Genomic DNA, 19,291 nt, shown 5'->3' on the forward strand with positions numbered 1-19,291 from the left:
GGGGAAGGGTGTGGCAATGGAGGGAGAGAAGGGAGGGATGATACTTGGAATTAGTGACTCATGTATAAAGGAATTCCCCCACCTTTATCCCCACCGCCTTATTTTCCCCTACCCCTCCACCTCCCCGTTCTTTCCTTTCCTTCATTATCTCCTTTTCCTCCTCACCCACCCCCAATCTCCCCATATACTATCGCAGGAAGGGGTAATGGTGGTGGGGAAAGGGGTAGTAGTGGTGGGGAGAAGAGGTAGTAGTGGTGGGGAGAATAGTAGTGGTGAGAGAGAAAAGAGGGTTGGTAGTGGTGGGAGGAAGAGGGGTGGTAATGTGGTGGGGAGAAAGGGGTGATGGTGGGGAGGAAGAGTGGGTGGTAGTAGTGGGGAGAAAAGAGTGGGTGGTAGTGGTGGGGAGAAAGAGGAATTGGTAGTGGTGGGGAGAAAGAGGGGTGGTAGTGGTGGGAGAAAAGAGGGTGGTAGTGGTGGGGAGGAAGAGGGGTGGTAGTGGTGGGAGGACTGAACCTTGTGGGGAAAACAAGAGTGAAAGTAGTGACAGTTTGTGTATTAAGACATCGTTACTTTCTCTGGCCCAACTTTTTTATGTATATTTTTGCTGTTTTTTTTCGCCTTTTTTTTCTCTTCTCTAATTACCTCCTTTTCTTCGTTTTTTTCTTTTCTCATTCTTTCATTCTTCTCCATTCCCAATCTTTATTTTTCATCTATTCCTCTCTTTTTCCTTCTCCTTTCCTTTATCTATCCTTCCTTCCACCTCTCTCCTCCCTTCCTCTCTCCTCCCCTCTCTCCTCTCCCCTCTCTCCTCCTCCCCTCTCTCCTCCTCCCTCTCTCCTCTCTCCCCTCTCTCCTCTTCCCTCTCTCCTCCCCTCTCTCCCTCCCTCCCCCTCTCCCTCCTCCCCCTCTCTCCCTCCCTCCCTCCCTCTCTCCTCCCTCCCCTCTCTCCCCCTCCCCCTCTCCCCTCCCCCTCTCTCCCCTCCCCTCTCCCCCCTCCCTCTCTCCCTCCTCCCCCCTCTCTCCCTCCCCCTCTCTCTCCCTCCTCCCTCTCCTATCTCCTCCTTTCGTAAAACAAACAAAACACAAGCCCGGACTAACACACACTCACTGCAGGGAGAGGCTAGTCGTGTCATCAGGTTCCTCTGGTGGTGGAGGAGCCCCAGGGAGGTGACAGCGGATATAGGCACCTTGTTTATAATCCTATTTCCACCCCCCACCTCCCATCCCACCCCGTGTGTGTGGGTGGGTGGGGTGGGGGGGGGTTATTGTAGGGGTGATGGGGTGAGGAGTATTAAGTAGGAGGCATTGTAGGGTGTGTGTGCAGGTAACTGTACTGTATGTATGTATGTATGTATGTATGTATGATATATATATATATATATATATATATATATATATATATATATATATATATATATATATATATATGTATGTGTATATATATATGTATGTATGTATGTATGTATGTATGTATGTATGTATGTATGTATGTATGTATTATGTATGTGTGTATGTGTGTGTGTGTGTGTGTGTGTGTGTGTGTGTGTGTGTGTGTGTGTGTGTGTGTGTGTGTGTGTGTGTGTTTCGCCCGTACCTACCACCTACCTACCTGGGCCTCACCTCCACAAGCTTGTTAGCAGGATAATGCAGGTATAGCGCCGGGAAGTGAGTCTCTTTCAGGTAGCTTTATATTCATCCTCAGTTTTGCAGATCCTTTTGCAGCTTTTCCAGCCGATTTGGGGGATTTGTGACCTGTGGGAACTTTGTGGAGTGGGTTGGGTGAGTGAGTAAATAAATGAGTGAGTGAGTGTGTAAGGGAATGGGTAAATGAATGAGTGAGTGAGTGTGTAAGGGAATGGGTAAATGAATAGGTGAGTGAGTTTAGTGAGTGAGTTTAGTGGTGGTGGTGAGTGAGTGAGTGAGTGAGTTGAGTGAGTCAGTTTAGTGAGTGAGTGAGTGAGTCAGGAGGGGCCGACCTTGTGAGGAACATTCTTGGTGTTGTTGGGGTCTCGTTAGGTGTGTTGGCTGGAGCAGGTAATTCTCACGGTCGACATTATTAACCACTCATGCAGGACGAGCTTCTCCCTCTCTACCTTCCCTCTCTACCCCTCTCTACCTTCTTCGCTATCCCTCCTCCCTCCCTCCCTCGCCCTGCTTCGTTTTCCACTTCCGTCCTCCTCTCCCTCCTTCCTTCTCTCGCTGTAATAGAGGTTCAGTGCACACGCCCTATTCTTTCCTTGTCTCTCTCTCTCTCTCTCTCTCTCTCTCTCTCTCTCTCTCTCTCTCTCTCTCTCTCTCTCTCGTGTGTTAATCAATGAAGTTATAGCCCTGTGTGATCACCCATTGAGTTTTAACAAGTTGGAGCAGCAGCCAACAGGGTGGGTCATATCGGGGTACAGGAGCCATGTGTCCCAGAGAGAGAGAGAGAATCCTAGACCAGAGAAGATAGGAGGTGGGAGGAGCAGTGTGGGGGGTTATCCCAGTCTTGGCATCTCTGGAGGGGGCTGCAGTGGTGTGGCCCATTACTTTTACTGTTTTATCCCCAGTCTGGCTACTGTCCCTCTCTCCTGTCTCTCGGGGACACACACACACAAGAGCTTTACTTCTCCTTGTCTCTGGACCTCAGCTGCTTGTGAGGAAGGGTAAGGGATGGGGGGGGGGAGTAGAATCCTCCATTGTTTACTGTTTCATCTTTGTTTTCACTTTTTCAATCTCTCGCTTATTTTTGTTAACTTGTATTTTTCTAGGCTTTTGTAGATTTGTAATTTGTATTTTTTTTATGTATTTCTACTTAAAGCTTAAACCATCAGTCTCAAAGGGCTAGCGTAGTTTTTTCCCCATCTAGTCACCTTAACCACACACCCTACCAGAGGTTAAACTCCCTCAAGTACATCGTTAACATAAGTAGAGGTGGGAGGAAGAGCGTCACGTCAGGAGGAGGTGGTGAGCGGGCGTTCGTCAGGCGTTGTTCCCATGTAGTGGGCGTGTCATTGCCAGGTGTGGGTGGTATGGGGTAGGTGTTGTGTTGTCATGGCAGGTGTAAGAGTGTTGTCATGGCAGGTGTAGGAGTGTTGTCATGGCAGGTGTAAGAGTGTTGTCATGGCAGGTGTGAGAGTGTTGACATGGCAGGTGTGAGAGTGTTGCCATAGCAGGTGTGAGAGTGTTGACATGGCAGGTGTGAGAGTGTTGACATGGCAGGTGTGAGAGAGTTGACATGGCAGGTGTGGAGAGTGTTGTATGGCAGTGTGAGAGAGTTGTCATGGCAGGTGTGAGAGAGTTGTCATGGCAGGTGTGAAGTGTTGTCATAGCAGGTGTAAGAGTGTTGTCATGGCAGGTGTAGAATGTTGCCATGGCAGGTGTGAGAGTGTTGACATGGCAGGTGTGAGAGTGTTGTCATGGCAGGTGTAGAGTGTTGTCATGGCAGGTGGAAGTGTTGTCATGGCAGGTGTAAGAGTGTTGTCATGGCAGGTGTAAGAGTGTTGCCATGGCAGGTGAGAGAGTTGTCATGGCAGGTGTAAGAGGTGTCATCAGGTGTAGAGTGTTGTCATGGCAGGTGTAAGAGTGTTGTCATGGCAGGTGTACGAGTGTTGGCATGGCAGGTGTACGAGTTATTACAGGTGTGGCAGGTATTGGATAAGGTTCAGTTGGCACTAGGTAGGAGCTGGCTGGCCCTCGCTCACTGGTATACTGTATTGACACCTGACAGGGGAGGGCAGCTCCTGTGTGAGTGTGTGGACTCTTGGTCGTCTTTACTCTTCCTTCACCACCACCACCTCGCCCTCAGTTCTCCACCATTATCTCCTCCTCCACCAGCACCCGTCCATCCCGCCCCTCTAGGTTCACATGGTTTCCCTTCATTACCATCATGTACTTCATTGTGGCCACACCCTCCCACTGACACAACCACCACACCCCTCCAGCCCTCCCACCACCCTCAGCCCTCCTCCACCATGCCCCCAGCCCCCTCCTCCACCCACTCCTCCAGCCTCCTTCCTCCTTTCCCTACCCTCACCACCACCACAGCCAGGAGGGGATGGAGAGGGACCCAGCAAGAGTGGAAGCAACGGGGGAACAAGAGCAGCGTGAGGGGTTGTTGCTTCATGGTCTGCCCCTCATAGCTTCCGCAGCATCGCTTTTATAGTCTGCAACCTCGGGTGGATGGGAGTGTTTTGGGGGAGGAGATTGGTGATTGACGGGGTCAGAAGGACTGTTGGGGATGGAGAAGTGGGTTGGATAATGGGAGAAATGTTGGAGGAGGAGTGTTGGGGATGGAGAGGGGGTGTAGCCTAGGCGGGTAGAGGAGGCAGGCAGGCAGGCCAGCATGGGGGTTAGCTCCCCAGCACAGGAATGAACAGTAGTGATGAGGTGTAATTGAATTTATTTTCCTTTTATTAATTCTAAATAACTGTAAGATATAAGTATTTTACAGCCAGATTTTAATGTACATACAAATACAGGTACAAAATATAATTACAGGTACAGTAGCTATAGGTGCAGGGTGTGTGGGGGGGGGTAACAGAGGGCAGTAAGAGAGAGAAAATGTCATTGTAAGTGTGTGACAGCAGCAGTAACCTCAGTCAGTGGCAGGTACAGGTATCAGTTATTACCAGGGTATTACTGGGGTCTGCCTGGCCGGTGCTGCCTACGCTACCAACAATAGGTTACGCTTCCTTGTAATAACAACCAAATACAGTGGGGTATACTATAACGAATCTAATTGGTTCTAGAACCTTGTTCATTATAGCATTCGTTCGTTATAGGATTAATCCGTTCCAGGCCCCCAAATACAACCACTTAACACTGAAAAATATAATATAAAATTGTAAAAATTGTAAAAAAGTGCATAAATATGCATCTAAACCCCTGAAATAAAGAATATCATTAATACTTGTAATAAAAAAACATTAAATTAGTAAGAAAAAAATTAAATACAGTAATGTTCGTTGTAGGAGTTTCGTTAGTTATAGCAATTTTATAGGTAAAACCGTTCGTTATAGGAATATTCGTAGTAGGATCCGTTCGTTATAGCATACCCCACTAGCTTTTTCTTTCTATTTTTTTTTACTTTCAACAACTGTAGTTCTATCACTGAATTTTTTTACCTCTCTTGATGATCATAGACTTTATTTTTGTGTTTTATGTTCTGTCGTTCACTTTTGGTCACCATCGGTTGAGCGTGTTTTGAATGACGCCCAGTTTATTGTGGTCAATTATAGTGTTAGCATCTTTAATCTTTCATATCGTATTCTTCTCAATGATATGTTTTCTTCATTTATTGATAGTCATTGTACGGTACATATTAAGGTTGAAGTGCGGTACTTTATTTCTCGTAAACCATGTGCTCCAACACACTTGATACTGAAGAGCTGCTGTAGGTGTGTTACTGACAAGACACACGTGCACAGTATAATGTGTGGTCTGGTCACACCACTGCTAGGGTACGAGTGTAAGATGAGAGTCCTCCGGGAGGTTTACCGTGTCACCATCAAGGCTACTCTTTGATTCATAGCTGTCATAAAGATTTGAAAAAATATGCACTTAGTGGTAATTGTGATGACAATGTACACTACATTGATGTTATGTGGGTATTTAGTTATATAGTGAAGTTGCCGGATACCCCATACAGTACTGTCTGTAGTAGCAGTGACTGAACTGTGCTTTTTGGATGTCTATCTCAGGGAAGAGCATCAGTCACAGCTCAAAGTCAAAGAGATTCACATGTTAAATTTGCCTCATCTGACTGACTTAATTAAGAATAATAACAAATCTTTGTCCAAAATGGCATTAAAAATTGCACTGATACTACGAGACCTGATATGTCTCTTGCTAGCTGTTGGGTTACAGAATGTACAGTAGACAATATGTACGTAAATCACTGCTCTTCCACGAGTAGGTCTTCCCTCCTCCATCCCCACCCCCTCCCCACCCCACCCCATCCCCACCACACCCCTCCCCCACCCCATCCCCACCACACCCCTCCCCACCCCATCCCCACCACCTCCCCCACCCACCCCATCCCCACCACACCCCTCCCCCACCCCCATCCCACCCCTCCCCACCCCATCCCCACCCATCCCCACCCCACCCACAGCTCTTGTTACCATTGATCTTAAATTACTTCTAAAAATAGATTTACAGGGAGTATAGTGAAGGATGATGACAGTTTATTCCTCAGTCACCATAAGTTGTCCTAAACCAAATTGGCAATGTCAGCTTATTGACCCAACATATACTACAATACAGACATAGTATCTTCTGTTAATATCATAGGATAATAACAGTTAGTATTTTGTTTTCACTATCTTTTGTTTGTGTTGAAGGAATATATATATATTTTTGTCAGTTTTAAGTTTTGTCATCGTATTGGGAAATGTTGAGAAAATATTTCCTTTAAACTGTGTAATTGATGACAGAGTTGGATTGTGTGATTCATCATTGTTTGAATTGAATAACAGTGCCTTGGATAAAGTGACTGTAGGTGACTCTTTCCTTCCCTTCCTTTCCCATTATTATCATCATCATCTGGAGATTCTAGACTGTAGAGTAACAAAGTACAGTAACATTGAAAGCCGAGTTGAGATATTTAATTGTGTTTGGTTAAGAATGTACAGTATTAAGAAACAGTGTTAGCTTCTTCTCACCACAGCACAGTATGTGTATGTTAACCTGCTGTGTTTGTTTCAGAAACTGCTGGAGCTGGAAGATGGCATGGAAGAGGAGAAGAAGCAGTGCCAGTCCCGCGTGGAGACCCTCGAGTCCATAGTACGAATGTTTGAGCTCAAGAACAGGAACGCTACTGACCATGGTAACTCCTTAAGTCCCTCTGTATTATAATACTTTCTCCTGTGAGGGGTTTTAACCTATGTCCCTCTGTGGTTGGTATACTCCCTCTCTCCTTCCCTGAGACTGATATTCTTCCTGTCTCTCTCCCTTTGGCTAGTATTCTCCCTGCCTTCCTCCCTGTGGCTGGTTACTCTTGTTTCTCCTGTGGTGTACCCCCAGTACCATACCCCTGGTATAGTGTTAGTCAGTGACTCAATTTTTTAAACTTTTAATGAGATCAATATTTGTAACAAGAAGTACAGTAATTTTATTGCTGCAAAAGAATGTTAATGCTATTTATTATGCCTGTTTATATTACTGTACTCACTTTAAATCTTTTCTAGCAAATCGAATGGAAGACAAGTCAGAAGAAATGAAGAAGGAATATACAAAACTTCACGACCGATACACAGAACTATTCAAGACTCACATGGACTACATGGAGCGCACCAAAATACTCATGGGCACCGACCGCCTCGACCAGCTGGGAGGCTCAAGAGGCAGAATCCCTGGCTTTACGTTAGGCAATCTTAACAGGTTAGTAGATGGGTGTTATAATAAAACGAGTGTAAAACATAATACTGTTCTGTGCATACAGTATAAGTTTCTTGGTCTTCAGAACAATGCTGAGAAGTATGTATGGTGCAGTTATCCCTGTAACTAAAATTTAATATAACAGGGACAAATAATAAAATCTTTAAATTATGGCTGATCGGACTATAAAAATTATCAAAACATATGCTGAAGAATATAAGCAGTTGATCATTGTCATTAGCAGTAAGCTTCACTAGAAAAAAAGGAGAAGGAATTTTTACTGAATCTTTTTACCAGCTTTCTGCATTGCTTTGTCTTAATAAGGTTCTATGAAGACTGGACTCATTATGTTAACTTTTATGTGCATGAGCTATGACAATATCTTTTATAGTTTATTTCAAAATGCGTTTACATTATCTTTGGTTCATCACCTCTGGCAGTTTTATCATTTTGCTGTTAGACAGTTACAGTATACAGGGCAATTTTGTACCCCATTATAACCAGTGGGTATTTAATGTTTGTAGCTTTCATGTGTCAGTGAGTTCGTGCATATGTGTGTGTCATGGAACAAATTTGGTTAAAGTTTTCTCCATGATGCATCATTTACAATTATATAGACAGAATTCAAGCTATTACGGTATACACAATAATATACATTGTCCATATATCAGTGCAACTAGTACCCTCTGTTAAAGAGTCCTGGATCTACCAGTGTATTTAAATGCAGTGTATGGATCAGGACTTAGTTATTTTTAATAACTTCTCATATCAGAAACAGATGTGAAAGTATCCACAAGTACTGTACAGGTATGTACAGTATAGAAATTAAGCCGAGTGAAAAATTTTGTGATTATCCAAATTGATCTCCCCTTTTTCCATCCCTAAAGCAAACACAATACTGTACGTACTGTACAGTATTGTATAGCTAAATGCATAATACATGGTACTGTACTCAGAAAGATTTTGAATTTTCTTATCATTTACTGACGAATTTAGTAAAATTATATTTGTAATTAACTGACCCCCTGATTTGGATGTTATTTTATTTTATGCCTCACCCCAAACTGTGGAGTTAGCTCAAGATTGATAAGTTTTTGTTTTTACGCCACAAAGCTTTAAACAGTTAGTAACTGAATTGTATTGTGTTTTACAAAATTAATCATTAAAATATTCTTATGAATTCTTTTTACACTACATTATACTGTATGATTATTTTCTTGGTTTTACTGTACCATGCTGTCACTTGTTTTCATAGCTATTAGTTGTGAAGGGAAGTATAATTTTTGTTATGTAACTTTATTTGTTAATTTTGTTATGTATGCCTTAAATGGCAAAGTTATCCACTCTCAAGATGACTATTTGCAGCAGAGGCCATGATTGAGAAAATAAAAACGATCTGTTGCTGGTAAGAGCTGTGCATGGTTCACTTCAAGTTATGGAGAGGGATACTGTACGTGAGCTTCACTCGGTGGCGGTTGTGCTTGTGTTTACTGTATTGATTGGAACACAAGGGTCTACCTCTTTCTGAAATTTGCTTCACTTACTTTGGCTTTGAGTTGTACTGCTTTCCACTGTGTACGAAGGTCTATTATTTTGGCAATAAGTCGTCACCACAGCAAGCTACCAGTGCCTTTTCGATTATAATTTTAAAATGTTTCTCACCTTTTCTGCACTTTCATCTTTCACATGTCTATATTTTCCACTCCATTTTTACTGCATGTAACTTCTTGATGATACCTGTACTCTCTTGACTAAACAGATTCCAAGTCTCCTTATATTGTCCTCAAATGTTTTGATAATTGATTCCTCTGTATCCAGGCTCTTGCTACTTTCCAAGATAATTTGACTTAATATTCTTATATAAATTTTCTTATACAGTATAATTAACAAAAGAAGAAAAGCCTCTTTGCTGTTGCAGACTTTCCACTGTAACTTTGTTTTTGCCTTTAGTAGTTAAACATGTTCGTATTGATGTAACATTGCCTTTATCAAGATCTTGAGTTGTCAGTGATGTCATTACATATTGAGCCAAGTAACAATAACCACGCAGAGCCTATTCAGTTTGAAAATATAAAGATACACGAACATTTTTTAATACCATCTTGGGCTTGAGTGGCTCGGGGAAAGGCTGGCCACACAGGCCGCTTGGCTGTTGGGGACTTTGAGCATATGGGAAGTAATTTTATTTGTCAATGGGATACTGCCTAAAGATCACTTTATATTATAGGATAGTCTGACCTGTTAACTAGAGATCCCACCAGTTCGAAACCTTTTCACTACAGAGATCACTGTACAGTACTGTATCATGGGGTGTTTATGTTATAATGGACTTAATTTTTCTGCAAGTATCAGTGATTACTGCATTACTTAAAGTAACTTTGATTTTAAAAGATCTATTACAGAATATTGAGTAAACATGTAATTTTATGGAAATGTTAATTTTATGTTTAATTCATGTTACATCATTGCTCTCTGTCTTGGAAACATCTTTGGTCTTGAACTGTTATTTATACTGTATACTTTAACCCCCATCATTCTAATACAGTACTTGTCTTCAACATAGAACATGTTTTATTAATGTACAGTACAGGTATATCCTATTTCTTCCCTCACATATTTATACTTCCAGTTCTTAATCCTTAAACAGCATCCAACATAAACAGATGTTTCATGTTCCTTGCGTTCCAGTTTTTACACATGTGAGGCGGATTAGAGAATCTTTATGGGCCATTATGGGTTAATAGTCACAGATGTGGTTGTAAGCTTTTTGCTGCTACCAAAAAACTAGTTACTCATTAATTATTGCTGTAATAATAATCTTTATTTGTTCTATTTTCAGTCAAGTATTTTACTTGCTTTTACATATGTGGGCATGATAGTGAAGAGCAAAGCACTATTAGGTTCTACTTTCAAAATCAGCAAAGCTTTCTCAGATTTATTAGTACAGTACTATGTTCATCTGTGTGTCATTTCGTATAGGCTCGTTCATTTTAGACACCAGAGTAAGCAACTGTGAAACATATACAGTACACTCACTATGTTGTTGTTGTTGTTGTCTTTTAATTTATTTTAAGTTAGTAGTTTACATCATGTTAATCAGTCTCTTTAACAAGAAACTTTGCTTGTTGTTGATGTTAGTTGAAGAATTTGGTGCAGTAATTTTATATAAAACCTTTGATTTATGTACAAATGTCAGAATTATCCTCTTTCTGACAACCAAAAACTTGTTTGACTGCTACTATTTTTACTAGCACTATTGCAATTATTCCTTTGCTGAAAACATTGGATTGATTTGAGGTAAGAAAATTTTTCATCAATTGATTGGATGAACAAAAGAGCCTGGTCATTGATTGGTTTTGTCACAAAATTTCAAACAATTTACATTAGGCACAACTAAAATAGAAAACTTTTGTCTGTTTTGTCTTGTTTATGTTTATTTATGGGAATCTTGTACATATTTAAAAAAAATTGTCATGTTATTTTCTCTTTTTACAACTGACAACATTCTCATGCAGTTAAACAACTTTAAACATGAACCAAACTAACACACACTAGATGTTATGCGGCCTTGTGTACAAGGCCACCTCTGAAACTGAATAAAATCACTTGACGTTATCCAATAGAAATATTAACCCTCTCATAGTCTTTCAATGCAAATTGCATCGCTAAGCACTCCTATGCTGGTGCAATCCCTTCCGCTCGGCCATATCTCACACTGAGAGCATTCCTCCCGTAAGCAGAAACACGGGAGCAGTGGACCGGCCCTATCAACCACCTAAGTTCCTCCCACTAGCCTTTTGGGCTGGCAGATGCATCTTTAAGGGTGCAATTTGGGGCTGGATCGCACTAACCAATGTTTATGGAAATTCCTTTCCTGTTACGGTACTTAATAAAATCTTGTTGTGTTACCAAAATAAAAATATTAAAAGTGGCATCCTCATAGTGAAGGGGTTAGTATTTTTATTTGCTTATAACCTCAAGTTACTTTATTGTGGAAGACGTGCACTTAGTCCAGAAATAAAATAAATACAGTTTGCCATTCATTTTGTTGATTTTTGAAAAATAACTTTTATTGGTGATGTGTTTAACCCTCTCACGCATGAGATAAGTTTTAAGTTTTCCAGTTCCAAGATCACATCTCTGAGGCCCCCAGGGTAGGCAAGACAGTGAAAAAATTTTTTTGCTTTATTAATTTCCCCCAAAACTTGTTTTTAATGGTATAAATCATATATCTTTGGCTTTGTAACTGATTGCTTTGCAACATAAACCCTCCCCAAAAAAAAAGAGAGTAATATAGGTACAAGTATATAGCTATTTTAGTCACTTCTAATAAACACGAGAGAAAAAAAAAATACACACCAATCTGTTCACAACCTCCTAGCTCAAAATTGCTTAAGCCATTTTTAAGTGCTATACACTATTAGAAGCAGAATTTTATGAGCTTACCAACACAGTAATCAGATTTCTGATATGACTTAAAGATTTTGAGGAAATAGAAAAATACCATTTCTCAAATGGTAATTTTTTGGTTCGATTATTTTTGTGCCTATGTTTTATATCGATATAAATTATATTGCATCTTGTAGCCAACACTATAACAAAGAGAATGGTACTGATTAAATACATTTAAGTCTAGAAAATCATCTTCCTTCAGAGACTTTTTTCAAGACATTGTCACTATAACGAGGTTGTATAGCCTGATACAGTAACGGCTTTTGAAAGCTAAACACTTTCCCGGTAAATATGAAAAAAAATTACATTACACAACCATCACTTCACTTCTCTAACTCTAAAAAGAAGTTATTTCAGGGAGTAGGGTAAGCATTGTAATCCAGGAGTTGAGGCAACCCGCACGGAGTTATGGAAATTTAAGTAGACACGGCTCACTTTCACTGTCTGACTGCTGAGATAATTCTGCGCATTTATCGTTCTGTTCTTCCCTTCTTATGGGCCTCTAGAGTTGCCAATTATTTATTTAATAGAACTTACTTGCTACTATGACGCCTCAAAATTTGATGCAATTCTGTTAGAAATTTAATTTTTGGTGAGTTTTTTTAAAGTTTGGTGACTCAATTTGCATCACCGTGAAGTTGGTCTTATCATGAATATGACACGAATTGCATCATCATGTGCGAGAGGGTTAAGTAGTAATAAATAAGGCAGCTAGAAAGACCAATTAGCTGTGAATGAGGAGGATTCTGTGTGAGTTATAGTTTGTCACCCTGCAGCATAGTGGGAAAGAGCTTGCAAGAGTAAGAAAAAAATGAGGATGTGCTTAATATAGTTGCAAGAAGAGAAGGTGCCATCAGTGGGGAAGAGACACCCTTTTCACACTAGTTCTGGGAAGGTTCACTGATCTGAAGACTTATTTTGATCACAATATTTTATTATACGTATTTAACTAAAACTCTTGTCAGTTTTGTTTACGCACAGACTACTCCACTCCTTCCCTTTTATATATTTAGCATTTGGTGTTTGTAGTTTTGTTTTAATACTAAGTACAGTACAGTAATATAGATTTTATATATTTTCTCTCATTACTGCATTGCTATACGATTTATTTCATTGTGCCGTGTATGTAGTGTTTGTTATTTTTTTTTGATGTATATTTAATTGTCTTCAGGCTTTTCATAAAAGCTCTTTTGTTTATATTGGATACAGTAACTGTTGATGGGCAGTCTGTTTTGTATGATGACAAACTTGACATAATTTGTATTGTAAACTTGGTGTTTCATGAAACAAATGACTTCGTGTATAGAATGCTTTCTGCTTGCACTTTTATTTCCTGAATGAACACTGCTGGAGAAAAAGCTTTCACCATCAGAATTTTAGGTTAAATCAAATTGCATGTGCTTAATGAGCATTCAGAATTATAATATTTGGTGTCACAGGAAGGAAGATATGAAGCCCATTATACATCAGGAAGGCTCAGACCTTTACCTCTGAGTTTAGATCTTCAGAGGGTGCTGTAATCCTTTTTTTTATATTAACAAGATAGGCTATACATAGTTATATTATCACCAATATGAACTTAACTTTTATATCATTAATAGTGCCTGAAAAAGAATATGTTCATATATCAGTCTGTTTATTGTGTTTTGTAGTTTTCTGGTTTATGCAGAAAAAGTTTTAAAAGGAAGATTTACTATTTTTAGTTTTTATTGTAGCTACAGTATCTTTATCAGTTGTACATAAGGATTGTACTTGTACATAATTAGCTTGTGCTTATTGTCACCTAAGAAATCATCCTTCCCCATTAGCTCAGTATTACCATAGTCAGCAAGGTGTTTGTATCATGATGAAAACTGGAAGCTGCCCAACATTAAACACACTAAATTATAATTGTCTAATGTGTTTATAGCATGTTGTTAGGTGACTTTTTTTTTGGGGGGGGGATGTGATGCAAAAGTGATTTCTCTAGGAATGGTAATGTCCCCACAAAACTGTTTACATTGTTTTTGAAATACTGTACTGTATTCTGAAGTGTCCAAAATATTACTAGGTGGGAATTTATCATGTTTCTTTTTTTTCCAATTTCTTCCTTTCTCTCCGACAAGGTTTACTCATTGACTCTCCTTCTGTCTTGTTCTCATTTATTCTCTCCTGATTTCTGTAGCTACATCATTGTTTCCATTCTTCATATCTTCTCTTGTGCAATTTTACTCCCCTTTCTTCAGAATATTTTCTCCACATCTTTGTATTTATTTTTTCATTCAAATCATCTTCCTGTAGCTTTGGTTCTTAATACTTAATGGAACATCTTTTACGTACTTAAACATATTTCTTTTATATTGTTTATATATGTAATATCTTATGGAAGAAATTAGATACTTTTGGTATTTTTACGATTTAGGCAACTACGTAGTTACTAATTTATCACCGGAGATACAGAAATTTTTTGAACACATTCACTATTTTTTAGTTTTGTCTGTATTGATGTAAAAGGAAGAGGCCAGTACAGTACTTAAAGCTTATTGATTATGATTATTGTACTGAGCAAGCCTTCAAATGTCTAGATATTCTGTATAAAGGGTGAATGTAAATACTTTGTGTAGATGTATCCTCCTCCCGTCATTAGAGTAGCAGCTCTGTATACCTACCTGATGGGGTTTACTTTTTGTAGGCTTTACTCAGGTGTGACTGCACTATGATATATTTTATTGCACAGTGGTTATGTAGATGTAAGAGAGTGCATGGGTGTTGTGGACTTGCAAGTGGATGGGTTATGTATTTATTTTTGGTGCATGCACCTGGGGGTATCACTGTGGCATGCTGTAGCAACACTTTTAATGACACCCTCTTGTCCGTGACCGGCAGTATACCTTTCAGGTCAACGGGGCCGCTTTCCTTTGGCTTCAGCTCGCTGGATCCAAACAAATCTATATCGTCTCCAGTGGACATGAGTGGGTCAGCAAATGGCACAGTACAAGTCACATCCCTTAGGAATGAATTGCAGGTAAGGACACTAATTTTCACTCATCGCTGAGTTGGAACCCATGAGATGTGAAGTTCAAATGTTTAGCCATAGTTCTCTCTGGTGTGCACAGAACTTGTCACTGTTAAATTGATGCAGGGGCACTAGACTAAACTGACTGTTTGTTTTATGGAGTTACCATTGCCCAAGAATTGGCATAAAGTTATCAATTCCACTTTGTATATCACTCATGATAGTACAGTACAGTATACAGTTACAGTATGTGTTTTTGTATTGAAGGTCCAGTCTACATGACTGGTAATCTTTCTTTATATGAATATATGTGTATTATCCAGAGGTTGAAAATAAATGTAAAGTAAATAACTTTAATTTCATGGCATAGACATGCAGTATTCATAAAGCAGTGGAAATCCAAATATTAATTTCAATAGATAAACTAACAAATCTTTATTAAATTTTCAGGAAGCACAAGTGGGTCCGGACACACCAGTTGTACACACAGACAAAGGTCAGCTGACGGACACAATTGAACAGGCTGACCGGGAAACGGCCACAAGTATGACCAATGCAGGCACCCCTTGTGATCTTGCCCAGCTTACACCTACGTTAGCTTGTTCCCAGCCTTGCTTAAAAAAAAAATATGTATTGTTTTATTGCCATATTTGCTTTATTAGTTGAAAAGTTTGCCAAGTAATAAATATAATTTTGGTAGGTACAGTGTTGTACATTTTGTAATATTTTATGAAGAGAATTCATTAAAACCTCATAGTAAAATCTTGTGGGTGTTTGCAGATGCAAGTATTAGGGGTGAAGTATTTACTGGATGTATCCTTGCATTTTTGAGCAATACCTTTCATACAATTCAAAGCCAAATGTTATCTGTTTTAATGCACCTCTTATCTTACTTCCTGAAACTAAAAGTTTAACTGCACAAGAGTTTGCCTTTTCAGTTTATTTATTTTGCTTGTATTATGATTTTGTTTAATACATACTACTAAATTTTAATGGTTGAGTGTAATACCCATACCTTCCAGTAATTACCCAATGATTCTCGTGCCTGCATTTTTCATGGTTGCTTTCTTAAGTTGTGCTCCTTGTTATGAAACATATATATATATTTTATGTAGTGAAAAAATTAGCATCTGGTTCAGCATTATATATTTTTTTACAGGTTCTTATAATTAATACTCAAGATTGTGGAGTACAGTACTTTGGATAACTAAGAGAGGGAAATCTGCATTGGTGATGTTTTATTTATTATTAGAATGGCAAAACTGTATGTTTTCCATCCCTTGCTGTACTCATACTGTACTCCTCTTCTGTACTGTTTCAATTTCCTGCTCTTCATTATACATATTTTTTTCTCCTTCCTAAGAATTTCTCCTGCTTGTGGTTGATTCAGTCTGTCCCATCTTTGCCTTAAAGTTCTCACCCCTCATTTTCTTCGCCCTGGCCAGCCTGGTGCTGAGAGGATTGTTACCTCTCTTTTAAGGTTCTTGTGGAGCACAGGTTTTGAGTGAGAATTAAAGGTAGTTGACACATTTGGAGTGAGTAAACTCTGAACTTCATGTGTTCTGGTTCATCTGTGTTATACCACAAAACCAATTGATAAATTAACTCATATTTTAAATTTAGTTTGTACAGTATCCACAAACATATACGTGGTTATGACTGAGAGGTCTTCTCTCAAACCTACGACTGTGATATTTTTAAACTGAATCTTATTTACAAGTTTAAGGTTTTCAAAATCCATTAGTTCAGCATCTTTTGCATTCCCTGAACAATAATGTCTCAATAATGTCTCTGGACAAGCACCATCTCAATGGAGTAAGATGAATTTCTGGGGTTAATTGTTCTACTTCTGAGTGTTAAGGTTAGTTGTCTAGGAAAGATAACATTTTTTTCATGTTTTTAAAAGGTCTTCATTGGACTTTTCTCTCCTGACTTAAGAGAAAAAACAGGTTATATATTAGGTTTCTTAGGATTGTTTATTATAATGGATCCATACTGAAGGATGTTTACATTGATTCCAAAATATTCTTTATTGTAGATTCTACCTCTTACATCGCCTGGGGCATTAGGGAATTCTTAGTGAATTAAGTAGCTGGACAGTTAGTAAGTGTGGGATGCCTTTATTGAAACATGCTAGAGACTTACTCAGCACACACTGTTGCAGTTTCCTCTGATATATATTTTTTTATCTTTTAATGTTTATCTTCCAACTTACAAAATTATATTTTTATCTCCTTTCTTTGACTGTCTCCCATCATATTTCATTTATCGTGTCCTTTGCCATGTTGCATCCAGTACCTCTTTTTCTCCCCCTCTCCTTGTTCTCCTCTTCTCTCTAATGTGTGTAGATTCTTTTCATCTATCTTTGTAATTATTGTTCCAGATTTATCGAATATTTATTTTTTTACAAAGAAAGGCATCAGCAATAGAGATCCCATGTGTAGATATCCCCTGTTGTGTACCACATTGTATAGTACAGTACACCGACAAAATATACAGACCTTATATTTTTGCCTCAGATGAGCTTTGCCAGCTATCAAAAGTGAACAGGTTTTGTAAATTAATATCCTCTAATGTATTTTTTATAGTTGAATTTTACTTGGCATGTTGTTATTTTATTTTTGTACCATTGAACCCTGTCAGCAGCTGCCTGACAGGGTAAAATTATTCTCAGCATAGATTTAGTATTTGAGCAAGGCAGGAGAATTGACTTGTGGTGCATGTGATATTTACTGCATGCTTGTGAAGTACATTTCATAAGGAAGACTATAGTGCTTTGGGAAATTCATAGTACAGAACCAACAGAAGAAACAGTTGAGAGACAAACCGGAAGATGTATGAAAGTATCAGGAAAGTGAGGGAGAATATTTTTAAGTCCTTACATATATTTTTGTTAATTTCTTTAATTTTAATGGAAATGAGACTTTCTGTTAAACTGATGAAGGTGAGGTGAAATATTTTGTGCTGTAAATCTTAGGAATGAAGAGTAATACTAGTGTAGGTTAGGAGCATAGTGTGGAAAGGCTTCATAATGTGTTTTGACAGTAAATGTGAGATTCATAATTTGATATGCATTATTGATTAGTCCAGCTGTTCTAGGAATGTTAGTGGTAGCATGAAAACTGTTACTTGAATTATCTGTTAGTTTAAATGAATAAATAAAAAATTACCTTAAATTTTAATCTCATGCCATAACTTACAGTAAATACAAAATTTATACTGATTTATTTGCCAAATTTCAGAAGGGGGATGGGTGGACGGCTTTACCCCAGAGTCAGAAATGATGTGATCTCCCGAGATAGAAGACCTAGAAGATATATCTATGGACACCAGCATTGGTCCAGAGGGTAAACCACCAGGCAAAATTAAACCAACTACTACAAAGCATAAGTGAGTTCTTCATACTTCTAGTCTTTTCTTATATCTTACTGTGGTTATAAGAAAAGATTGTACTTTTATCAGCTTTCTGTGTAGGTGGGAGATGACCTATGAGACTTTGGATTTGGTGTTTAAAGAATTCTTAGAGTCTTGGTAAGAGTGTAAGTGTTTGAAAATATAGTAAAGTGAAAAATCATTGAGAGACTGACAGGATTATGTGAAGGAGATAGAATTTGAACACAAGAATGTGTGTCATAAATGAGTAAATGTTTAGGTGGTGTAGCTGCCAAAAAAATTCACTTTGTTGGTTCTATATCAATTGAAGGTATGAGCAGATGTGCGTGAAGTAGTCTATGTGTTTAAGTCTTTCCTTGCCACTTCTATGTATGGTTTCCTCTCCTGTACTATTTCCCTCCTTTATTGATGTTTCTGTAACCCTTCAACCCCATACAAGAGTGGGAGAGTAATTAAGGTAATTAATAGATATCTGTAAAAGAATTGAGTTCCTAGGAATAATGAATTGGACTTGTTATTATCAGACTAACAGAAGTAGGAGAGTAAATAAACCAGGAGAAATGGAAATGGAGATATTTAAATTTTAGAGAGTATTCTACATGAACTTCCTTGGTGTGTATGTGGCATTGGTTTAATGTACAGAATACAACATCTTTATATGGATATTCCATACCCATCAGTTGATTATCCAAACAGAAGGTGTTTGAGTGCTTTCATGTTATCTTCTCAGTACTTTAGTCTCATATATTTATAAATATGGTTATTGTTAGTTAACTAAGGCAACAGTACAAACAAAGTACTAAATAATTAAAAGATTGTAACTCAGTAAATGACTAAATGTACAGTTTTAAGATTTTAATGAGTGATTAATATGTTATCATAAATCTTCAGAGAACGAACTGAAACACACTATACCAAGCTACAGGTTCAGAACAGACCTTGGCTGAAATGAATGAAGGTATACCTCTTCTTGTTAGGGTATATAGCAACAGATATATACAGTATTGAAGATTCCCTATGATTTACACTCTCAATACTTAGACACTTGATGAAAGTACAGTAGAATATAAACACAAGTAGAGATTTAGGTTTGAA

General features: G+C 38.6%; 1 protein-coding gene across 1 annotated transcript in view; it reads left to right on the forward strand.

Annotated features, from left to right (window-relative positions):
* Window positions 1-19,291, forward strand: part of LOC121859895 (C-Jun-amino-terminal kinase-interacting protein 4-like) — a 110,230-nt gene that overhangs the window by 47,504 nt on the left and 43,435 nt on the right. The window contains 6 exon segments of the mRNA XM_042356852.1: window positions 6,685-6,805; window positions 7,167-7,359; window positions 14,674-14,812; window positions 15,254-15,347; window positions 18,046-18,193; window positions 18,278-18,334. Of these exon segments, the coding sequence (XP_042212786.1) occupies window positions 6,685-6,805; window positions 7,167-7,359; window positions 14,674-14,812; window positions 15,254-15,347; window positions 18,046-18,193; window positions 18,278-18,334 (752 nt within the window).

Source organism: Homarus americanus, unplaced genomic scaffold (genome assembly GCF_018991925.1).
Source record: "Homarus americanus isolate GMGI-L3 unplaced genomic scaffold, GMGI_Hamer_2.0 scaffold44110, whole genome shotgun sequence".
In the NCBI taxonomy this organism is placed as follows: Eukaryota; Metazoa; Arthropoda; class Malacostraca; order Decapoda; family Nephropidae; genus Homarus; species Homarus americanus.